This window comes from Triticum urartu, chromosome 4 (genome assembly GCF_003073215.2).
Source record: "Triticum urartu cultivar G1812 chromosome 4, Tu2.1, whole genome shotgun sequence".
Lineage (NCBI taxonomy): Eukaryota > Viridiplantae > Streptophyta > Magnoliopsida > Poales > Poaceae > Triticum > Triticum urartu.
Window position 1 is genome coordinate 130814839 of NC_053025.1, and position 24485 is coordinate 130839323.

Consider the following 24485-nt stretch of genomic DNA (forward strand, 5'->3'; position numbering starts at 1 on the left):
GTCTATCTATCTGCCTAGCTTTGGTAGATTTCCCACAACGCAATTCAAAAACGGAAATTCCACAAATCCCTGGCTTCCCTGCCTAGAGAAGGAAATGTCGGGAGGAAATAGAGATGATAGGACCGCCTCAATGTTAGAGATGAGTGCTCGTCGTATTCCCTCGAGGAAAGCGGAGGCCCTCACGAAAAGATCAAAGAAAATGAAAAGCATGGCCGCCTCTACCTAGAGCAAAGAAGCTTTGCCAGTCTTATCACCGGATTCACCATAATCCAATTCTGAGTCTGAGCTCATCTGCACTCGGTCAAGAAACGATTCATAAAAATTCAAAAAAAAATCCAAAAATTTTATGGAAGGTAGATAGTTTGATGTGTGAGGTACGCTTTAAATTTTAGAGCATTTGGACATTTGAGTAGCTCTCAGCAAAAAAGACAAATTGGGTCAAGACAGTATATGAATAGTACACTACTTAACAGACCTCAAATTTGTCTTCTTTGCCGAGAACTACTCAGATGTCCAAATGAATTGAAATTTTGGGCGGACATCACACAGCAAATTATCTACCATCCCCCAAAAATTGGAATTTTTTGAATTTTGCTAGTATTTGTTTTGATTTTTTTACTCAGCGCAGGTGCAGATAATCCTGGGAGCCAAAACGCCTCACATGTACGTGCTCTAACTCTGGTCCCATCATGCATCTACATGTACGTGCTCTAACTCTGGTCCCACCATACATCTATCTCATGTACGTGGTCTAACTCTGGTCCCATAATGCATCTACATGTACGTGCTCTAACTCTGGTCCCACCATACATCTATCACATGTACGTGCTCTAACTGCAAACATCCGGTCGTACACTTCATTTACTACTCACGCGGTAACATTTCTTCCTCGACGCACTAAACTCAAGCCACAATCATTCATTAGCAGTTTAGTACTACATAGTTCTGTCACTAATAAACTAACACTGGATGCCCTATACACCCCATAAGAGATCAGAGTCATCTAAAAGAAGAACAATACTTGGATCAATATGCCTTAATAGATAACAGGGTTGAGAACTTACCGTGTTTGGTTTATCTGGAAGACAAATCCGCTCAAAGGAGCTTAACTCGTGTTTGTGTAAGCACCAGCTTCTCACTTAACGGGTTTTACTTTTAAAAGAAAATTATCTAACATAAATTATTCATCTCCATCTAACAACAATGTGGTATAAATTGCTATATTTATAACCGGCACCCGCACTTTTTTACATGCAAACGCTGGTGACATTTATTGAGAATATTGAATCTACATGTAGAGGACAGGAGTCACAGTGTATCATCGAGTATTTGATATGCATCTGTAACTAGTAAATTCATTGTGCCTTTAATGCAGCCATGCCATCGCAGGAACTCAATGACACAAATATTAGGGTGCAGCGTCGCCGAGAGCCATTTGTCCGCCGCCAGCTAAGTTCTCTTTATTATCTTTATTTAGATTAGATATTGGTAGACATGTTTGGCTTGTGGAGAAACAGTTTCTATGAACCTTCTTGAGCAATAAAAACTACTCCCTCCGTCCTACAATATAAAAACGTTTTTGACACTAGTACGTTGTTTCCTTAAAAAATTCTATTATAACTCTTTTATAAGATGGAAAAACGTTGTGGAAATTAAAATAAACTGAGGCCCACCTGCAGCCTCCAGAACCCGGGCAAACCAAAATGGCCACCTCTCCTCTTATCCTCCTCGGCGGTTCCCTCGCTCCCCGGAAATGAAGGCCACCACTATACTCACGCTCTCCTCGTCCCATGCCGCCGCGGCCCGCCGCTCGCCGGCGAGGGCGACCATCTCCGACCCCCACCTCCGGCAGTACCCCGTCCGCACTTCCCGCCTCCGCGTTGCCCAGAGCCTGGCCTCACGTCCCCTATCCTCGGTCCGCCCCGCTTTCTTGGTTCTTCTAACGGAATCGTAAATGGTCGCGTTATTGTTTGTTTCGCTCACCTTCTCTCTGTTGGGAATTCAGGGTTGGAGGCGGCGCCGGAGGGGGAGTGGGCTGGTGGTGCGGGCAGAGACGTTCGGGCAGCTCACCACCGGGCTCGATTCCGCGTGGAACAAGCTGCGTGGCGTCGGTGAGTGACCACTAGCTCTCTCCCAGCGTACTGCAGTGTACAGAAACAGATTTGATGGTTGCAATGCTCTTGTGATTTAAGATGTGCTGACGAAGGAAACCATTGCGGAGCCGATGCGGGACATCAGAAGAGCACTTCTGGAAGCAGATGTAGGTGTAGTTTTGCGTCAGTGTTCATTTCTGTCTTTGAACATGAGCACTTCGTGTAATGCTGTTACTTTTGCTCTCTGCACTCTGCAGGTTAGTTTGCCGGTCGTCAGACGGTTCGTGTCGTCTGTAAGCGAGAAGGCTTTAGGTTCAGATGTTATCCGAGGAATCCGACCAGAGCAGCAATTAGTCAAGGTATTTTGTGTGTTCGTCTGGCAAAGCATTATGTTGTCTACACTAGTAAACGCATGCTGGATACTTTGTAACTAAAAAACTGAAAAGGTATGTCACGCGATGCCGTTAAGGAATTAAATGAACCACCGGAGTTCGTTTGCAGTAATGATTTCATATATTTGACTTTGCTTCTATCTACAGTTAAGTAACTGCATAATTTCTCAACTGAAAGGTTCTTTCCTCTCCTGAGGGATAAAGGAACACACTAGCAAGTAAAATGCTGTAACACGCTTAAAGAATTTCACTATAATGAGAATGGGACGATAGTATCTTATGCTTCATTGATATGGTGAGTTCTTTTCAAACTAACTTATTAATCGGTTTGCTAGATTGTGCATGATGAACTTGTTCAACTGATGGGTGGAGAGGTATCAGACTTGGTGTTCGCAAAAACTGGCCCAACGGTCATCCTACTGGCAGGTCTGCAAGGTGTTGGGAAGACTACTGTTTGTGCAAAACTTGCATTCTATCTGAAGAAACTGGTGCTTTCCTTGGCCTTTATTTTTGACAATCTTAATAGGGCGTCAATACACGATAACCTGTAGATACTTATACCAGAGTTAGGTTACAGGGGAAGAGTTGTATGCTGGTCGCTGCAGATGTTTACAGGCCTGCTGCCATTGATCAACTCACTGTACTGGGTGAACAGGTACTTCTTTGATGAACTTACCTTTTATGTAAGATGTCTGTGTACAGCTGCAACACTTAACTGCTTATGAAATCAATGTACGTTTGGGTTGTTTCGAAACTGAAAGGTTAAAGCTACCAGGTTGCATTTGCTTTCTGAATGCAATACTACAGTTTGGGCCTGGCTAAAAAAGGGCATTCACAGGTGGGTGTGCCAGTTTACTCGGAAGGAACCACGGCCAAACCTGCAGAAATAACCAAGAATGCCGTGGAAGAGGCGAAAAGAAATAATATTGATGCGATCGTAGTGGATACTGCTGGCAGACTGCAGGTCAGACTTCTCTGTATTTCCTTTACATTTTCAGTTTACTTATCGTAAACTACTGCCTGATAGAACTGTCACCATTGGTGGTACCTGATCATCTTTCTGACATCAGATTGATAAAACAATGATGGTTGAATTGAAAGAAGTGAAGAAGGCAGTTAATCCTACAGAGATTTTGCTTGTTGTTGATGCCATGACTGGCCAGGAAGCTGCAGGTATCTGTCTGTTTCTTGTTGTTACTATTCCAGTGTCATTCATAAACATTTAGGAAATCAGCTACAGGTCTGAAATTTGACTATCTGACAAATTCTATAATACTGTTGTTGTTCCTAATGTGTTCATAGAGCCGGAAGTTTTCTGCTAATTCTATATAATTTTGGATGCTTTAAAGTGCACTTTCCTTCAAAGCATCTGGCTTTAAAGAGCACTTTCAACTCTAATGCTGCACAAAATAATGTTTTCATAGTTGTTACACTTTTTCCTTTTTTTTGTGCAGCATTAGAGTTGTAACAACTTACACTACTTCCTTTATTTTGTGCAGCATTGGTCACAACCTTTAATATTGAAATTGGTATATCCGGTGCTATATTGACTAAATTGGATGGTGATTCCAGGGGTGGAGCAGCACTTAGTGTTAAAGAGGTTATACTTGCCAGAAACTTTTCTCGCCATCATATACGCAAATGTTTAGGATCTCCCACATCATGCTTTTACTACAAGTTGATATTTGGAGCGGATCATTGTCTATATATATTGGCCCGAGCTGTGAATTCCTTTTGAAATAGACTTATTGGTTTAATGGATTTGCCTGCTCCTTTCACTAATTGTCCTAACTTTTGCTCTGTGTGCATTAGAGTTCCACTGTATATATTATGTTCTTCACTTGTATGTTGAGAAATATCTATATTTTATCACCAGACTGCCTATTTGCAAACATATTTCACCCAATCCGAAAACCTTAGTAATACCTGTGAGGTGCAAGTATGATAAAAAAAATTCCCCTTTCTTCTGCTGGTATATGTAACGCCATCACTACCTATCACTTAATCCTCTATGCAGGTGTCTGGAAAGCCCATCAAATTTGTAGGGCGAGGGGAGCGAATGGAGGACCTTGAGCTTTTCTATCCCGACCGCATGGCACAACGTGTTTTGGGAATGGGAGATGTCCTTTCATTTGTTGAAAAAGCACAAGAAGTCGTAAGTAGTTTCCTGTAAGACTGCTCTTCTGGTCTTGTCTGAAGCAATATTTTGATGGTTTCTATATGCTGCAAAATAGGTTCGCCAAGAGGATACCATGGAACTGCAGAAGAAGATCATGAGTGTGAAATTTGACTTCAATGACTTTTTAAAGCAGACACAAAATGTTGCCAAAATGGGATCCATGAGCCGTATAATCGGAATGATTCCAGGCATGAACAAGGTACATGAACCTGTGGGATTGATTCATTCCTTCAAACTGATGAAATAATTGCCAGAGCATGACAACACTTCTCGTTCTAAATAGGTTACTCCTGCACAAATCCGGGAAGCTGAGAAAAGACTTGCATTCGTAGAGTCGATGATCAATGCAATGACAGCCGGTACATTCCTCCTGAACTACCGCTAAACATATGAAGATTGTAGTAATGGTGATGGCTCCTTATGTCCTTGCATTTAACCCTTACACTTTGCAGAGGAAAGGGAAAAACCCGAGTTACTGGCCGAATCACGCGAGAGGAGGATTAGGGTAGCAGAGGAGTCTGATAAGACAGAACAAGAGGTTCGGTCCTACTGTTATCATCGTACCACAATGTTTCACTTATTCAGCATATTTGGCATTGCCCTACATGGAGCTAATCAGGCACTGCCATTTTCCACTATCAGGTGAGCCAACTGGTCGCGCAGCTCTTCCAAATGCGCGCGCAGATGAAGAAATTGATGGGTATGATGCAAGGGCAAGAAGCAATTGCAGGAATGGGAGATCTCATGGACTCGCTCAATGCTGACGAGAAGGTAAGGACGACACCTCTGGCAGTGTGAATGAGGTTTCCTCCTGTCAATTTTCTTCCCTGGAAAACTTACAGTTGCGTGGATTGTTATCGTTCAGGCACCTCCTGGCACCGCACGGCGGAGGAGACGGCGGAGCGAGCCGCCGCGGCAGAGGGAGCTGGATGCAGTGGGTGGCGCCAGTAGGCCTTGAGTTGATGTGCACTGGAGCTGGAATTTTTCACTGGAAGAGTTGTGGATTGGCATGTAGGTACGGGTCCTGCTGCATGGTGTAATATTTCCTGTACATTTTGGCATGCCGAGTTTAAGGTTAATGGGAAATGTGTTTAGTGGACGGAACATGCATTTTGAGAGTGGAGGGAATTAATTACATGTCTTAATATAAATACATGATTAGGTTTTAAAAACATATTCGAAATGAAAACATTAAGCCTGCCAAGACTTCTTTTTTGGAAAAGACACAACAGACGACGGCGACGATGACAACAACAATGACAAAGCTTTTAGAGTTGAAACTCGTAAGATGTCAAAACCAACTTACAGTTCTCAAAATCAACAAAGCCTTTAGACCTTCCATGTACCTTGAAAAGACGCAAACCTATTATAAAATTTCATCCAAAGTACAAAGCATTCCAAATACAATAATAATTACATTGAGATGCCCGAACCACCGAACAACCACTACCAGCAAAGACAATAAAAAAATGCATCGAGGTCCTCGGAACACCAAACAACCACTATCGGCAAACACAATAAAAATTACATCGATGTATCTGGACCACCGCACAATGACTACCACTGCCATAACGTCGTCGTCATTGAACTCTTGAATCAATTTGAAGTGCCTGACACCATATCTCGCCGTTGTGCACGTGCTGCGAGAAACTCTAACCTCGTAGCTCTAAGGAGACCACAGGAATCTACGCCGAGGCTCTGTCAACTCGGGAAAGAAGAAGAGAAAAATGTTCTACCGCCGCCCACGAAGATGTTGGCCACACAATAAAGGGTGTTTTTATTGACTCATAATATAGCATCAAGGGATAATTAGCAACACCCAGCCCCTGCATAGTCTGAATGCACACAGCCAACACAAGCATACACACACACACACATACAAACGGCCTCACCAGCAAAGAGCCAAGTCATACTAGACCAAAACTATGCCTAGGCGAAGAAAAAAAAAAAACACAGCGATTAAAGATGTACATCAACAACCATCAGCTCCAACTATCTCATGATAACACATGGATTATAAAAGCGGTTCTTCAAAAGGAACACCTCCAAGAAGGGACACACCAGTGGCATTGTCGCCGGATCCTACACCCAAAGGTCATACCATGGATTTTGACCCTGGAGATCAAGTCTAAGCAAACCCCGTTCAATGCCTTCACCAGGTAGGCCAGACCTAGGGTTTTCACCCAAAGCTCAAGACTGAGTACTCAAAATGCACCACCTGATCGAATTCATCTTGCATTATCTTGAAGAACTCTAGGTTTCAGATAGCATCTCACAGGTGCCCAATTCCATGCATGCTATTGTTGTTTAATTAATTTCTGTATGCAAAAACCAGAACATGTCTTGTACTCTATCCATTACCACACGACAATGCGCAGATATTGTCTATTCCATCCGTTCCTAAATATAAATATAAGTCTTTTAGAGATTCCACTATAAAGACTATATTTGAATGTTTATAGACGTCTTTTAGAGTACAGATTCACTCATTTTGCTCCATATGTAGTCTATAGTGGAATCTCTAGAAAGACATATATTTAGAAACAGAGGGAGTAGTTACAAATCGTTTGGGCTACACAATAAAGCAACGACAGACAATACAGATGTGTAACAACAATGGACCTTCCGGTTAGCTATTCTGTTCTCAATGATAATCATCAAGACTGAAGGGGAAAAAAGCAAGCCATGCATTTTTTGAAGATCACAGAAATACTCACTCCCGGTTCATTGGAACTTACACAGCAAAGGCCGTATACACGTATGTTGTCACTATTTGCAAGCTGCGGCTAGAGATCTCAAATATGTCCGTACTGGGTTCAACTAGCAGTGACCCCCATGGCCAGCCATGTCTCACCGGCGGTAACCGCGCATCGAGTCTAGGTCCCGCTGCCTCAGGTTGCCGTACTTCCTCCTGCGCTTACCAGTAGCCATGGCAGCCTGAATGATCACAGTTGCGCAAAGTATTAAAACTCATATACAAGACACAATAACAACACATGTAATATGCCCCTGGTCTGTTGACCCGGGTGGTGCCTTGACCTGTTCTTCGGCTTTGATGGACTCCGCGAGATTTTCCATGTCGGGTGTATCTTTTCCTTGCATGCCAGCCATCATCTTCTGCATTCGAGTGCGCATTTGGAAAAGCTGCGATACTAGTTGGCTCACCTGATAGCAAGAAAATGTTCAGTTCAGCTCCATGAGGTTCCGTGGTTTATATGCTACTAGATCAAATGACGATGAAATGACAACGGAACCTGCTGTTCTGTCTTTCCAGCATCCTTGGCCACTCTTCTCCTCCTCTCGCGTGACTCAGCAAGTAACTCTGGTCTTTCCCTTTCATCTGAACATAGTCAGGATAATTAGTGCTGGGCAAATGTTCATGACAACACTCCGTCGAAATTATGCTACAAAAAATTAGGACTGGTACGTCTTTTGGTCGATGAACTTGGCACGCACAACTGGCATTGTCCCAGCTATGGAACTGCAAAATGTTTATTTTGATGGCGGCCCTCAATTCTGACCTCACCAAGTTATATGCCACATGAATGATTCCCTCGTCAGACTAGTTTTTTCTTTTGAAATGCATAGACATTTCATGAAATATTAAAAGAAGGAAAACCATGTTTGTTTTCTAAAGCAGGATAATTTCAAACTACAGCAACTTAAGATACTACCTGTGGACATCAGAACACCAACCAAACAAATAGTTGATTGCCAATGAGCTTCAGTCTGTCTATTCACATCATTTCATATTTTGTACAAAGGAAGTACGAACTACTGGCAAACTACTGAATTCACAGATCAATATCAGAATTGATCCCAACCTGTTATTAAATGCTTACACATTTTTTGCAAAAAGGAGGATTACCCCCGGCCTCTGCATCAAGCGATGCACACAACCAATTAAAGGCTTACACATAATATGTAAGAAAATACAAAGCACTTTCCCTAATATAGCAAGTGTTTGGAAAGAACATGCAAGGCCATATCTTCATGATGTGAACTGAGTGTAGATTATACATACCAGCAGTCATCACATTGATCATTGACTCCATAAACTTAACATTTTTCTCAGCTTCACGGATTTGTGCTGGAGTAACCTACTCAAAACGCGGCAAGAGTTGTGGTCTTAATAAGTAATAACATAAAATTTATATCTTGAACATAAGGGGCAAAAAGTCAATTCAGAAGACTGGTTCCAAGGAAATGTAATAAATTAGGTACAGAATTCATATCCGCACCTTGTTCATGCCTGGAATCATGCCAATTATACGACTGAACGAACCCATCTGCGCAATAGCTTTTGTTTGCTTCAAGAAATCATTGAAGTTAAACTTTGCGCTCATAATCTTCTTCTGTAATTCCTCAGCATCTTCTTGATTCATCTACTTGCAGCAGTATGTTACACCATATAAATATGACATTATTGTTTAATGAAAGACACAAGGAAAATTGCATTTCACAAAAAGATACTTACCACTTGCTGTGCTTGCTCAACAAATGAAAGTACATCTCCCATTCCCAAGATACGTTGCGCCATACGATCTGGATAGAAAGGCTCAAGATCCTCAACACGTTCTCCTCGGCCTATGAACTTGATGGGCTTTCCAGACACCTGCAGAGTTCTTCATTGTCATATTTTTCATATGCATGCTAACAAAAGGAACAAAGACAGAAAGCTTGCTAATATAGCCATAACACACGTAAACACTGAACATTTATTATTTAACCTTGCGCAATCGTGTACTTTTCTGTTATACTGTACAAAATTGACGATGAAAAACCTATACAGGAGGAAAAGGTAAATCCTGAGAATAAGTAAAATAAACTTATGTAACCCCTCCGTGACATACATTATTTCATTGAATTTATGGGCATATCAACTCTTGTGTCATAATGCCTTTTTGCCAGTTATTGAGAATTGAGAAGTCTAGAAAGATCAAATAAAACCAAAATGTATGGACACAAATAGTGCCTTCTATGCACTAGAAATCAGTAGTTCGTTTAGACAGAACTATGAATCTGGATGGTCACACCAAATGGACAAAGTTTTGCAAGTTGAGAGACCTCTTTGATACTTAGTGCTGCCCCACCTCTGGAGTCACCATCCAGTTTTGTCAGTATAGCACCAGTTATACCAATTTCAACATTGAAGGCGCCGACCAATGCTGATAAAAAAATCAGCAAGGGTAAGTAACAGTGCGACTCTAGCAGATGATGAAGAGTTTCAGAATAACAAGTCCTGCTACTACAGGGAGCGTGCTCCTGCTCCTTTGAAAAGAACACAATAAATTGTAAGGAAAACTGAACGAAGACAATTGGACCAAACATAGCTCTTATATACATGTAGATGAACATGACTAATATGGGACCCCCAAATCCAAATACACAGCATGTATACATTAATATGTGCTGCAATAGTCAAAGTTGAAAATGCAAATTTCCTTTTCTGCATGCCAAGCAGTGCATTAGGTAAGTTACTTACACCCGACCAAGTATAAAATGATGAGTCTAGAGCCCTAAACTACTCATAGAACAACAAGCAACAACAAACCTGCAGCTTCTTGGCCAGTCATAGCATCAACCACAAGAAGAATTTCTGTAGGCTTCACTGCCTTCTTTACTTCTTTCAACTCATTCATCATAGCTTTATCTACCTAATGATAGAAAGATTAGCTAGTATCGGTTGTGCTTGGTAAACACAGTTGGAAGTAACAGAAAGACACACTAGCTCCTCCATTTAAAGCTAAATAGAGTACCTATCAAAAAGTATCATATCTCATTTTTCACACCAACTCGTCTCATAACAGATTATCTTTACATTTAAGTTTAAATATACTATACTAGAATGAACATTTTTTGTTGAAGCACTAGACTGAGTTTAAAACAAACATATACATTTAATCCAAAATAAACATTTTAAACAGATTTTGACCTTTTACAGACTTAAAAATTACTAGTAAGAACTAGTGCAGTTTCATCATATATCTAAAATTCCATACTTTGGCATGATTATGATCTGGTGCCCAAGATCTGTGTACGATAGGGCCAGTTCTTTTGTGGCTTCTACCAGCTTATGGCAGAAATAAGCTAGAAGCCCAAAAGAACTCGTTTTGAGAAGCTGGCTCAACTTATTTCCACCGCTAGTTTCTTCACGATGGAAAAAAGCTGGGGGTAGAGTAGCTTCCCGCAGCTTATGACTTAAAACTGAAGGGGTATACCAAAATGGCACTGTTGTTCGCTCAAATTACAAAGGAAATACCCCTCCCAGGTCCCAGCCCGCGTCACCCGACCCGACCCCCCGCAGAAAGGAAACCCGTCGCCTCGCTCGATCCCCTCTCGCTCTCGCACGCCGCAAAGGCTAGGGTTCCTCGCCGCCGCCGCCGCCGCCGGTCCCTGGGCTCCTCATCGCGGCTAGCTCCGACCACATGGAAGGTGAGTAGGAGCCCATCTTCCGCCGCTTCTCTGTCCTCTGGCGCGGCTCCTCCCTCGCAACAGCTCCTGGTCGGTCCGGCCAGGGCACCACTCCGGCGGACGGCGCCCCACTCCGGAGCACCGAGGCGCGTCGCAGCTGGCCGGGAGCCCGAGCCAGAGCAGCCGTCGCCAAGGCCCTGGTTGTGCGCCCCCGCTGTTCCCCTTCCATACTATTCAAGGGTATTACAGACTATTCACCCGACAGATGAGGAAATAAGCTAAATGAAAGGAAGTGAAAAGAACTGGATAGCTTATTTTCATGGGCTTATTTCCACAACAGCTTATCTGTGACTTATTTCTAGAGTAGCTTATTTCCACAGCGGCACTCAAAAGAACTGGCCCTAAGTCAGCTGGTTAAAACTGGTACAGGACTGACGTACAGTTTTTTAGAACCATGATTGTAGCAAACCGAGGAACATAATTAGATGATAAGAGTTACCTGCAATCTTCCAGCAGTATCCACTATAACTACATCGGTCTTCTGGCTCTTTGCTTCTTTCAAACCGTTCTTGGCAATCTCTGAAGGTTTTGCTTCCGTTCCTTCTGAGTAAACTGGTACACCAACCTATCAACATTCAAAAGTAACAGTAGTTTTAATTTCAAAATTTGGAAAGACAGATATGCATTACTGGTAGCTCTACAGTCATTTGAATCGAAGGTAGCCACAGTTATTAGCAAGAAAACGTTTCCAACTCAATAGTGAAAAGATCAATTTCATTACGTGTACCTTTTTACCCAGAATAGTGAGTTGGTCAATAGCAGCAGGCCTGTAAACATCTGCAGCAACCAGCATACAACTCTTCCCCTGTAACCTGAGTCTGGTTTATAAGCACTGATGGCCTGGGCTCTTAGGAAAATGCTTAAAGAAGAAAGCTCAGGAATGCACCATCTTTTTCAGATAGAAGGCAAGCTTAGCACAGACGGTAGTTTTCCCAACACCTTGCAGACCTGCCAATAGGATAACCGTTGGGCCAGTTTTTGCGAATACTAAATCTGACACCTCTCCACCCATCAGTTGTACAAGTTCATCATTTACAACCTACATCATTTAACTCTTGTTAGTCCTCTAGAGCTAGAAGTACATATAGTATTACATTGGGAAGACCACATTCAGTTAGTCCAAAATAATCAATGAATTCCTCAATTAAGGTCACTTGTGTGCACAATATTATGCACCCGTCAATAATGGCTGTGCAAACTACACATAGAAAATTTGTCACATGCAATTTATAATTTTCTAGGATCCTCGGATCTGAGTATACCTTCACTAACTGCTGCTCAGGTTGGACACCCCGGATCACATCAGTGCCTATAGCCTTTTCAGTAACAGACTCGATAAAACTTCTTGCTACTGGCACACTCACCTGCAAAGTAGGGTGCGCATTAGATTGTGAAGACAAAAAAAATAGAAATATAGCTCCACAAGAAAGCCATGTACTGAAAGAGATGAGACATACATCTGCCTCCAAAAGTGCTCTTCTAATATCCCGCATCGGTTCAGCGATATTCTCCTTTGTCAGTCGATCTTGAACCACAAAAGGCATTTCCCTCATTATTTACAATCATGATTTATAGCAAAGCTACAGAGGGTGCAGTCAGTGTTGCTGATCAAGCATGAAAAATGCATACTGCATTGAATCGTTTGGACAAAACGATCCACACATTACAAAGTTACGCAAAAAAAAAAGTTATCACTTCATAGATAGCCAATCTAGAACTTCACAGTTGCATATAAGACTCTGTCAACCTGATACACGATTTGACAAATCACACATATTTTTGGGAGGAGAACTGAGTGTGACTCTGTTCAACACATTGCAACCAGAGCATTACGTATGACAGCAACAAAATCCACACATGAGGCGAGAAGCAAACGTGTAGTGTATGGGTAAACTATCAGAAGCGAACTCACCGACGCCTCGCAGCTTGTTCCACGCGGACTCCAGCCCGGTGGTGAGCTGCCCGAACATCTCCGCCCTCACAACCATCCCGCTTCTCCTCCTCCTGCTGCATCCCTGAGGGCGTCCCAAACCGTAACAAGGTAAGAAAACCGTCCGGTCAAAAAGAGATAAGGTCGAGATCGGTCTCGGAGGGAAGAAGCTAGGAAGTTGCAGATGCTCGGAGCGAACCGGGAACGGGGAAGAGAGGGCGCGGAAGGCAGTGGGACCTTGGGCCCCGCGGAGGTGGAATGAGAGAGTGGGCACGCGGCGGAGGTGAAGGGAGGCCACGGTGGGCCTGGCCGGTGAGCGGCGGGCGCCGGCGGGAGACGAAGAGAGCGTGAGTGTGACAGTGGCCTCCATTGGAGAGAGAGGGCGGAGCGTTCTGCGGAGGCGAGGCGAGCCAAGCAACGAGGAGGATAAGAGGAAGTTGCTCTAACTGGGCCTTTCTGGGAAAAAATGCTGACCATGATAGCCCATGAAACGGCCCCGTCATCAAGTCGAGGGCCGTAGCCGCCGATAGGGGGATTCTAAAAAAAAAGGTCGATAGGGATAATTCTCAAAAGAAAAAAAAACACAATAATGGTGGAGGGGAAATATCAAGTGCTCAGTGCTTCTGCTTCCCATGCTGCCCGATTTTAAAACTTTAATTTTAAATGTTTAAAATATTCTGTAAAAAATATGAATATTCACAAGGAACGTGACTACAACCCCTAAAAGATCCAGGTCAAAAATCAAAATGTACATCGAGAAACAAAAAAGACAAATTCAGATGTGAATAACGTCAAATGTTGTTTTTTGTCTTTTTATAACACTATTCATACTAGATTTCATATTTTTGTTTCTCAATGTTCATTTAGAGTTTGGACCTGGAATTTTAGGAGTTGTAGTCATATTCTTTGTGAATATTCATATTTTTTTGATTTTTTTGAAACATTCAAAATTGATTCTTTTAAGTTAGAGGATTGGGAGCACCCAAGGATGAGAGCACCTAATATTTCCCCGTGATGGACGTACAAATACAATCAATTATCCGTGAGATCAAACACTCAGGCAGCAACTTTGAAGCTCATAATTGAGCTAAATTTTCTTTATCTTTACATACTCATTGTCGCTTGTGGATGGGAGTGTGAGTGCCACATGATGTGATCATGTAAAGTACATGTGAACAGGCGAAATGACTTCCGTTATTTGCGCCGTGGGTCTGGAGGCGATACAGTGATGATCTCGTGATGTCTACTACACAACCTTTTTCTTGTAGATATTGTTGGGTCTTCAAGTGCAGAGATTTGTAGTACAGTAGCAAATTTCCCTCAAGTGAATGACCTAAGGTTTATCAATTCGTAGGAGGCGTAGGATGAAGATGGTCTCTCTCAAGCAACCCTGCAACCAAATAACAAAGAGTCTCTTGTGTCCCCAACACACCCAATACAATGGTAAATTGTATAGGTACACTAGTTCGGCGAAGAGATGATGATACAAGTGCAATATGGATGGTAGATAATAGTTTTTGTAATCTGAAATAATAAAAACAGCAAGGTAACAAGTGATAAAAGTGAGCGTAAACGGTATTGCAATGATGGTAAACAAGGCCTAGGGTTCATACTTTCGCTAGTGTAAGTTCCTTCAACAATACTAACATAATTGGATCATAAAACTATCCCTCAACATGCAATAAAGAGTCACTCCAATGTCACTAATAGCGGAGAACGAACGAAGAGATTATGGTAGGGTACGAAACCACCTCAAAGTTATTCTTTCCAATCAATCCGTTGGGCTATTCCTATAAGTGTCACAAACAGCCCTAGAGTTCGTACTAGAATAACACCTTAAGACACAAATCAACCAAAACCCTAATGTCACCTAGATACTCCAATGTCACCTCAAGTATCCGTGGGTATGATTATACGATATGCGTCACACAATCTCAGATTCATCTATTCAACCAACACAAAGGACCTCAAAGAGTGCCCCAAAGTTTCTACCGGAGAATCACGACGAAAACGTGTGCCAACCCCTATGCATAGGTTCCCGATGTCACGAAACTCGCAAGTTGGTCACCTTAACATACATGAAGTTGCACGTGGTATCCCATTGTCACCACAGATATCCACAGCAAGACATACATCAAGTGTTTTCAAGTCTTTAAAGACTCAATCCGATAAGATTACTTCAAGGGGAAAACTCAATTCATTACAAGAGAGTAGAGGGGGGAAGAAACATCATAAGATCCAAATATAATAGCAAAGGTCGCGATACATCAAGATCGTATCACCTCAAGAACACGAGAGAGAGAGAGAGAGATCAAATACATAGCTACTGGTACATACCCTTAGCCCCGAGGGAGAACTACTCCCTCCTTGTCATGGAGAGCACCGGGATGATGAAGATGGCCACCGGTGAGGGTTCCCCCCTCCGGTAGGGTGCCGGAACAGGGTCCCGATTGACTTTTGGTGGCTACGGAGGCTTCTGGCGGCGGAACTCCCGATCTATCTTGCGTTCTGGAAGTTTTAGGGTATATGGAGTTATATAGGCAGAAGAAGCACGTCAGGGGAGCCACGGGGGCCCCACGAGACAGGGGGCGCGCCCTAGGGGGGTGGGCGCGCCCCCACCCTCGTGGGCAGCTCCCGTATCTTCTGACGTGGGGTCCAAGTCCATCAGGTGTGTTTCCTTCCAAAAATAACTTCTCCAGTTGATTTCGTTTCGTTTCGACTCCGTCTGATATTCCTTTTCTTCAAAACACTAAAATAGGCATAAAACAGTAAATCTGGGCTGGGCCTCCGGTTAATAGGTTAGTCCCGAAAGTAATATAAAAGTGGATAATAAAGCCCAATAATGCCCAAAACAGTAGATAATATAGCATGGAGCAATCAAAAATTATAGATACGTTGGAGACGTATCAAGCATCCCCAAGCTTAAGTCCTGCTCATCCTCGAGTAGGTAAATGATAAAAAAGATAATTTTTGATGTGAAATGCTAGTTGGCATAATTTTAATGTAATTCTTCTTACTTGTGATATGAATATTCAGATCCAAAAGATTCAAGACAAAAGTTCATATTGACATAGAAGATAATAATACTTCAAGCATACTAACTAAGCAATTATGTCTTCTCAAAATAACATGGCTAAAGAAAGCTATCCCTACAAAATCATATAGTCTGGCTATGCTCCATCTTCATCACACAACATATTTAAATCATGCACAACCCCGATGACAAGCCAAGCAATTGTTTCATACTTTTGATGTTCTCAAACTTTTTCAATCTTCACGCAATACATGAGCGTGAGCCATGGATATAGCACTATAGGTGGAATAAAGTGGTGGTTGTGGAGAAGACAAAAAGGGAGAAGATAGTCTCACATCAACTAGGCGTATCAACGGGCTATGGAGATGCCCATCAATAGATATCAATGTGAGTGAGTAGGGATTGCCATGCAACGGATGCACTAGAGCTATAAGTATATGAAAGCTCAACAAAAGAAACTAGTGGGTGTGCATCCAACTCGCTTGCTTATGAAGACCTAAGGCAATTTGAGGAAGCCTATCATTGAAATATACAAGCCAAGTTCTATAATGAAAGATTCTCACTAGTATATGAAAATGACAACATATGAGACTCTATATGAAGAACATGGTGCTACTTTGAAGCACAAGTGTGGAAAAAGGATAATAGCATTGCCCCTTTTTATTTATTTTCTTTTTTTATTTGGCCTTTCCTTTTTTATTTGGCCTTTCTTTTTTTTATTTGGGACAATGCTCTATTAATGATGATCATCACACTTTTATTTTCTTACAACTCAATAATTACAACTCGATACTTAGGACAAGATATGACTCTATATGAATGCTTCTGGCGGGGTACCGGGATGTGCAATGATGCATGAGTGACATGTATGAAAAAATTATGAACGGTGGCTTTGCCACAAATACGATGTCAACTACATGATCATGCAAAGCAATATGACAATGATGAAGCGTATCATAAACGGAACGGTGGAAAGTTGCATGGCAATATATCTTGGAATGGCTATGGAAATGCCATAATAGGTAGGTATGGTGGCTGTTTTGAGGAAGGTATATGGTGAGTGTAAGGTATATGGTGAGTGTATGATACTGGCGAAAGGTGCGCGGTTTTAGAGAGGCTAGCAAAGATGGAAGGGTGAGAGTGCGTATAATCCATGGACTCAACATTAGTCATAAAGAACTCACATACTTATTGCAAAAATCTATTAGTTATCGAAACAAAGTACTACGTGCATGCTCCTAGGGGGATAGATTGGTAGGAAAAGACCATCGCTCGTCCCCGACCGCCACTCATAAGGAAGACAATCAATAAATAAATCATGCTCCGACTTTGTCACATAACGGTTCACCATACGTGCATGCTCCGGGAATCACAAACTTCAACACAAGTATCTCTCAAATTCACAACTACTCAACTATCATGACTCTAATATCACCATCTCCATATCTGAAAACAATTATCAAGTATCAAACTTTTCTTAGTATTCAACACACTATAAGAGAATTTTATTATTCTTGAATACCTAGCATATTAGGATTTTAAGCAAATTACCATGCTATTTAAGACTCTCAAAATAATCTAAGTGAAGCATAAGAGTTCATCTATTTCTTCAAAATAAAACTACGACCATGCTCTAAAAGATATAAGTGAAGCACTAGAGCAAATGACAAACTACTCCGAAAGATTTAAGTGAAGATCAATGAGTAGTCGAATAATTATGCAACTATGTGAAGACCCTCTAACATTTAATAATTTCAGACCTTGATATTCTATTAAAACAGCAAGCAAAGCAAAATAAAATGACATTCTAAGAATGGCAAACATCATGTGAAGAAGCAAAAACTTAGGATCAACCGATACTAACCGATAATTGTTGAAGAAGAAAGGTGGGATGCCAACCGGGGCATCCCCAAGCTTAGATGCTTGAGACTTCTTGAAATATTATCTTGGGATGCCTTGGGCATTCCCAAGCTTGAGCTTTTTTGTCTCCTTAATTCCTCTCATATCATGGTCTCCCTAAATCTCAAAAGCTTCATCCACACAAAACTCAACAAGGACTCGTGAGAAAAGTTAGTATAAACCATTGCCAAAACCTTATCATACTCTACTGTAGCAAATCACTAAAATTATTATTCAACATTGCATACTAAATGCCTCTGCATATTTAATAGTCATATCCTCAAATAGAATCATTAAAGAAGCAAACATATGCAAACAATGCAAACATAACAGCAATCTGCCTAAACAGGACAGTCTGTAAAGAATGCAGCAACATCCATACTTCCCTAGCTTCAAAAATTATGAAAGAAAATTCCCACTGTAGTAAATTTATCAGAGCTTAATATTCAAAAGGTTTCAACATTTTATCACATTCTGACTTTTCTAGGGAATTATTGCAACAGCGTAAACTTTCTGTTTTCAAACAACAACATGTATACTTGTAACATAGGCATAGTAAAGACTATCAATGCCACTTTTATTGAAATAAAAGATACAAAACATTGTTCTAAATAACAGCAAGCAAAACTAAATAAAATAAAATTACGCTACAAGCAAAACACATATCATGTGGTGAATAAAAATATAGCTCCAAGTAAAGTTACTGATGAACGAAGACGAAAGAGGGGATGCCTTCCGGGGCATCCCCAAGCTTAGGCTCTTGGCTATCCTTGAATATTACCTTGGGGTGCCTTGGGCATCCCCGAGCTTAGGCTCTTGGCTATCCTTGAATATTACCTTGGGGTGCCTTGGGAATCCCCAAGCTTAGGCTCTTGCCACTCCTTATTCCATAGTCCATCGAATCCTTACCCAAAACTTGAAAACTTCACAACACAAAACTTAAAGTAGAAAACTCGTAAGCTCCGTTAGTATAAGAAAATAAATCACCACTTCAAGGTATTGTAATGAACTTATTCTTTATTTATATTGGTGTTAAAACTACTGTATTCCAACTTCTCTATGGTTTATAAACTATTTTACTAGCCATAGATTCATCAAAATAAGTAAACAACACACGAAAAACAGAATCTATCAAAAACAGAACAGTTCATAGTGATCTGAATCAAACGTATACTTCTGGAACTCATAAAATTCTCAAATAAATTGCTGGACCTGAGTAATTTATCTATTAATCATATGCAAAAAGAATTAACTAAATAGAACTCTCCAAATAAAAATGACAGCAGTTCTCGTGAGCGCTAAAGTTTCTGTTTTTTACAGCATGATCAACAAGACTTTCCTCAAGTCTTTCCAAAGGTTCTACTTGGCACAAACACTAATTAAAAGTATAAAACCACATCTAAACAGAGGCCAGATGGATTATTTATTACTAAACAGGAACAAAAAAGGAAGGAACAAAAATAAAATTGGGTTGCCTCCCAACAAGCGCTATCGTTTGACGCCCCTAGCTAGGCATGATGATTTCAATGATGCTCACATGAAGGATAAGAATTGTAACATAAAGGGAGCATCATGAAGAATATTACTAGCACATTTAAGTCTAGCCCACTTCCTATTCATAGGGATTTTGTGAGCAAACAACTTATGGGAACAAGAATCAACTTACATAGGAAGGTAAAACAAGCATAACTTCAAAACTTTAAGCACATAGAGAGGAAACTTGATATTATTGCAATTCCTACAAGCATATGTTCCTCCCTCATAATAATTTTCAGTAGCATAATGAATGAATTTAACAATATAACCAGCACCTAAAGCATTCTTTTCATGATCTACAAGCATAGAAATTTTACTACTTTCCACATAAGCAAAATTCTTCTCATGAATAATAATGGGAGCAAACTCAACAAAATAACTATCATGTGATTGAAAATTAAGATCAAGATGACAAGGTTCATTGTTATTATTATTCTTTAAAGCATACGTGTTATCACAATAATCATCATAGATAGGAGGCATGCTTTCATCATAATAAATTTGCTCATCAAAACTTGAGGGATAAAAATATCATCTTCATCAAACATAGCTTCCCCAAACTTGTGGCTTTGCATATCATTAGCATCATGGATATTCAAGGAATTCATACTAACAACATTGCAATCATGCTCATCATTCAAATATTTAGTGCCAATTTTTTTATAGATTTCTTCTTCTAGCACTTGAGCACAATTTTCCTTACCATCATACTTACGAAAGATATTAAAAAGGTGAAGCGTATGAGACAAACTCAATTCCATTTTTATAGTTTTCTTTTATAAACTAAACTAGTGATAAAACAAGAAACTAAAAGACTCGATTGCAAGATCTAAAGATATACCTTCAAGCACTCACCTCCCCGGCAACGGCGCCAGAAAAGAGCTTGATGTCTACTACACAACCTTCTTCTTGTAGACGTTGTTGGGCCTCCAAGTGCAGAGGTTTGTAGGACTGTAGCAAATTTCCCTCAAGTGGATGACCTAAGGTTTATCAATCCGTAGGAGGCGTAGGATAAAGATGGTCTCTCTCAAGCAACCCTGCAACCAAATAACAAAGAGTCTCTTGTGTCCCCAACACACACAATACAATGGTAAATTGTATAGGTGCACTAGTTCGGCGAAGAGATGGTGATACAAGTGCAATATGGATGGTAGATAATAGTTTTTGTAATCTGAAATAATAAAAACAGCAAGGTAACAAGTGATAAAAGTGAGCGTAAACGATATTGCAATGATGGTAAACAAGGCCTAGGGTTCATACTTTCGCTAGTGTAAGTTCCCTCAACAATACTAACATAATTGGATCATAAAACTATCCCTCAACATGCAACAAATAGTCACTCCAAAGTCACTAATAGCGGAGAACGAACGAAGAGATTATGGTAGGGTACGAAACCACCTCAAAGTTATTCTTTCCAATCAATCCGTTGGGCTATTTCTATAAGTGTCACAAACAGCCCTAGAGTTCGTACTAGAATAACACCTTAAGACACAAATCAACCAAAACCCTAATGTCACCTAGATACTCCAATGTCACCTCAAGTATCCGTGGGTATGATTATACGATATGCGTCACACAATCTCAGATTCATCTATTCAACCAACACAAAGGACCTCAAAGAGTGCCCCAAAGTTTCTACCGGAGAATCACGGCGAAAACGTGTGCCAACCCCTATGCATAGGTTCCCAATATCACGAAACCCGCAAGTTGGTCACCTTAACATACATGAAGTGGCACGTGGTATCCCATTGTCACCACAGATATCCACGGCAAGACATACATCAAGTGTTCTCAAGTCTTTAAAGACTCAATCCGATAAGATTACTTCAAGGGGAAAACTCAATTCATTACAAGAGAGTAGAGGGGGGAAGAAACATCATAGGATCCAAATATAATAGAAAAGCTCGCGATACATCAAGATCGTATCACCTTAAGAACACGAGAGAGAGAGAGAGAGATCAAACACATAGCTACTGGTACATACTGTTGGGGAACGTAGTAATTTCAAAAAATTTCCTACGCACACGCAAGATCATGGTGATGCATAGCAACGAGAGGGGAGAGTGAGATCTACGTACCCTTGTAGACCGACAGCGGAAGCGTTAGCACAACGCGGTTGATGTAGTCGTACGTCATCACGACCCGACCGATCAACCATCGAAACTACGGCACCTCCGAGTTTTAGCACACGTTCAGATCGATGACGATCCCCGGACTCCGATCCAGCAAAGTGTCGGGGAAGAGTTCCATCAACACGACGGCGTGGTGACGATCTTGATGTACTACGGTCACAGGGCTTCGCCTAAGCACCGCTACAATATTATCGAGGACTATGGTGGAAGGGGGCACCGCACACGGTTAAGAATATGATCACGTGGATCAACTTGTGTGTCTAGGGGTGCCCCCTGCCCCCGTATATAAAGGATCAAAAGGGGGGGTGCGGCCGGCCAGGAGGAGGGCGCGCCAGGAGGAGTCCTACTCCCACCGGGAGTAGGATTCCCCCTTTCCTAGTTGGAATAGGATTCGAGGGGGGGAGAGGAGAGAGAGAAGGAAGGGGGGGCGCCGCCCCCTCTCCTTATCCTATTCGGACTAGGGGGGAGGGGCGCGCGGCCCAGCCCTGGCCACCTCTCCTCTCTTCCACTAAAGCCCACTAAGGCCCATATACCTCCCGGGGGTTCCGGTAACCTCCCGGTACTCCGGTAAAATCCCGATTTCACCCGGAACACTTCCGATATCCAAATATAGGCTTCCAATATATCAATCTTTATGTCTCGACCATTTCGAGACTCCTCGTCATGTCCGTGATCACATCCGGGACTCCAAACAAACTTCGGTACATCAAAATGCATAAACTCATAATATAACTGTCATCGAAACCTTAAGCGTGCGGACCCTACGGGTTCGAGAACAATGTAGACATGACCGAGACACGTCTCCGGTCAATAACCAATAGCGGAACCTGGATGCTCATATTGGCTCCTACATATTCTAATGAAGATCTTTATCGGTCAGACCGCATAACAACATACATGTTCCCTTTGTCATCGGTATGTTACTTGCCCGAGATTCGATCGTCGGTATCTCAATACCTAGTTCAATCTTGTTACCGGCAAGTCTCTTACTCATTCCGTAATACATCATCTCACACTAACTCATTAGTTGCAATGCTTGCAAGGCTTATGTGATGTGCATTACCGAGAGGGCCCAGAGATACCTCTCCGACAATCGGAGTGACAAATCCTAATCTCGAAATACGCCAACCCAACATGTACCTTTGGAGACACCTGTAGAGCACCTTTATAATCACCCAGTTACGTTGTGACATTTGGTAGCACACAAAGTGTTCCTCCGGCAAACGGGAGTTGCATAATCTCATAGTCATAGGAACATGTATAAGTCATGAAGAAAGCAATAGCAACATACTAAACGATCGGGTGCTAAGCTAATGGAATGGGTCATGTCAATCAGATCATTCACCTAATGATGTGATCCCGTTAATCAAATAACAACTCTTTGTCCATGGTTAGGAAACATAACCATCTTTGATTAACGAGCTAGTCAAGTAGAGGCATACTAGTGACACTCTGTTTGTCTATGTATTCTCACATGTATTATGTTTCCGGTTAATACAATTCTAGCATGAATAATAAACATTTATCATGATATAAGGAAATAAATAATAACTTTATTATTGCCTCTAGGGCATATTTCCTTCACATACCCTCAACCCCGAGGGAGAACTACTCCCTCCTCGTCATGGAGAGCACCGGGATGATGAAGATGGCCACCGGTGAGGGTTCCCCTGTCGGTGGGAATGACACCTATGGGATCACAAGAATCCCTACTATGGTTAGCGGGGCGCGGGGTCGTGAGAAGAGCGGATCTAACAGGTAGCACATGGTTCGTTTATCCAGGTTCGGGCCGCAAGGATGCGTAAAACCCTACTCCTGCTTTGGTGGATTGTATATCTGTGTTCTTGAGCTAGCTATGGGGCGTGAGGAGCTCCAAAAAGTCAAATCCTTCTCCTGGTCGCCTCGGGCCTCCTTTTATAGAAAAAGGGGTTGCCACAGTGGCACACAGGAGGTGGAAAGGGTACAGTGATGCGAGGTTATCCCTCACATTACATGACAAGGCGCATTTAATGCGTCTTGCTTAGGTGTCCTTGCTTTATCGGGGACGGGGGAGAGACCAGTCTCATCCGTCGCCGCTCCTTCTTGTGTCGACACACGCCCTGGCCAGCGACGCCTGCGATGCCAAATAGGTAGGCAGGCAGCTGAGGTGGCACAGTGGTGGGTCTTCACGAAGATCTACATGCCGCCACGCAGGTGCCTGCCCATCTGGTTGGGTCAGCAGCTGCATGCGTGTGGTGGTGGAGGTTTAGTCAGCGTGGGCCTGATGGTGGCCCCGCGGGTGTCCTCGGGAAGGGCCTTGCCGGGGCCCCGATAAGGGTCTTACCGAGGCGCCTGCTGTCATCCCCGGCAAGGCGCTTGCCGGGGGCCTTGTGGTCTTCCTCGGCTGGGATCCCGCCAAGGGTTGTTGTCTCCTTAGTGTGTATCTGATCTTGAATGTCTTCACAAAGATCTGCATGCCGCCACGGGGATGTCTCCCGAATCCTTGCCCTTTGGGGGCAGTGGACTCAAGGGTGATTTGCTCCGTAGGCGCGGGACGAGTCGCCGCGGCAAGGGTCTTGCCGGGGCTGCTAGAACTGTCTCCCGACAAGGATCTTGCCGGGGGAGTCCGCTTCGTCCCCTTTGCTCTTCGTGGTCTTGGCCTTGGCGTCGTTCTAGTTCTCTTGAGCTTCGGTCTTACCCTGGCTCACCTCCCTTGCCTTGCTTGGTGTGGTGGTGCCCGTGGCTCAGACTGCCCGTGCACGGTTATAGGGGTACAAAAAGTGTACCCCTCTTTTTGTACACCGACAGGAGCCCCCGGGCCTGGGCCACACATAAGT

The 24485-nt window shown here is 42.4% G+C and overlaps 2 protein-coding genes across 2 annotated transcripts; one reads left to right on the forward strand and one right to left on the reverse strand.

Annotated features, from left to right (window-relative positions):
• Positions 1 to 1711: 1711 nt before the first annotated feature.
• LOC125551070 (signal recognition particle 54 kDa protein, chloroplastic-like) lies at positions 1712 to 5763 on the forward strand. The gene is made up of 15 exons (XM_048714219.1): positions 1712 to 1915; positions 2006 to 2111; positions 2193 to 2260; positions 2351 to 2452; positions 2821 to 2973; positions 3063 to 3140; positions 3324 to 3449; positions 3556 to 3658; positions 3985 to 4085; positions 4503 to 4640; positions 4720 to 4863; positions 4948 to 5023; positions 5117 to 5202; positions 5307 to 5435; positions 5530 to 5763. The coding sequence occupies exons 1-15, from the start codon at positions 1754 to 1756 to the stop codon at positions 5620 to 5622; spliced, it is 1665 nt and encodes a 554-aa protein (XP_048570176.1). The 5' UTR covers positions 1712 to 1753; the 3' UTR covers positions 5623 to 5763.
• Positions 5764 to 7244: 1481 nt separating this feature from the next.
• Positions 7245 to 13537, reverse strand: LOC125551071 (signal recognition particle 54 kDa protein, chloroplastic-like). The gene is made up of 15 exons (XM_048714220.1): positions 13268 to 13537; positions 13051 to 13153; positions 12596 to 12663; positions 12401 to 12502; positions 12025 to 12177; positions 11866 to 11943; positions 11578 to 11703; positions 10219 to 10321; positions 9732 to 9832; positions 9142 to 9279; positions 8906 to 9049; positions 8689 to 8764; positions 7919 to 8004; positions 7704 to 7829; positions 7245 to 7601 (listed from the first exon to the last, which is right to left on the reverse strand). Exons 1-15 carry the CDS (start codon positions 13436 to 13438, stop codon positions 7515 to 7517), a joined length of 1662 nt encoding a protein of 553 aa, XP_048570177.1. The 5' UTR covers positions 13439 to 13537; the 3' UTR covers positions 7245 to 7514.
• Between the last annotated feature and the right edge of the window lie 10948 nt (positions 13538 to 24485).

Bases quoted from the DNA above. Each gene is read 5' to 3' on its own strand.
- LOC125551071 (XM_048714220.1), bottom strand. From the start codon at position 13,438: ATGGAGGCCACTGTCACACTCACGCTCTCTTCGTCTCCCGCCGGCGCC. The intron at 10,322-11,577 runs GTAACTCTTATC...TTCTATCATTAG, and splicing joins ATACTGCTGGAAGATTGCAG to GTAGATAAAGCTATGATGAA. The intron at 9,050-9,141 runs GTAAGTATCTTT...TGCTGCAAGTAG, and splicing joins TTGAGCAAGCACAGCAAGTG to ATGAATCAAGAAGATGCTGA.
- LOC125551070 (XM_048714219.1), top strand. From the start codon at position 1,754: ATGAAGGCCACCACTATACTCACGCTCTCCTCGTCCCATGCCGCCGCG. The intron at 2,261-2,350 runs GTAGGTGTAGTT...TGCACTCTGCAG, and splicing joins GAGCACTTCTGGAAGCAGAT to GTTAGTTTGCCGGTCGTCAG. The intron at 5,436-5,529 runs GTAAGGACGACA...GTTATCGTTCAG, and splicing joins CGCTCAATGCTGACGAGAAG to GCACCTCCTGGCACCGCACG.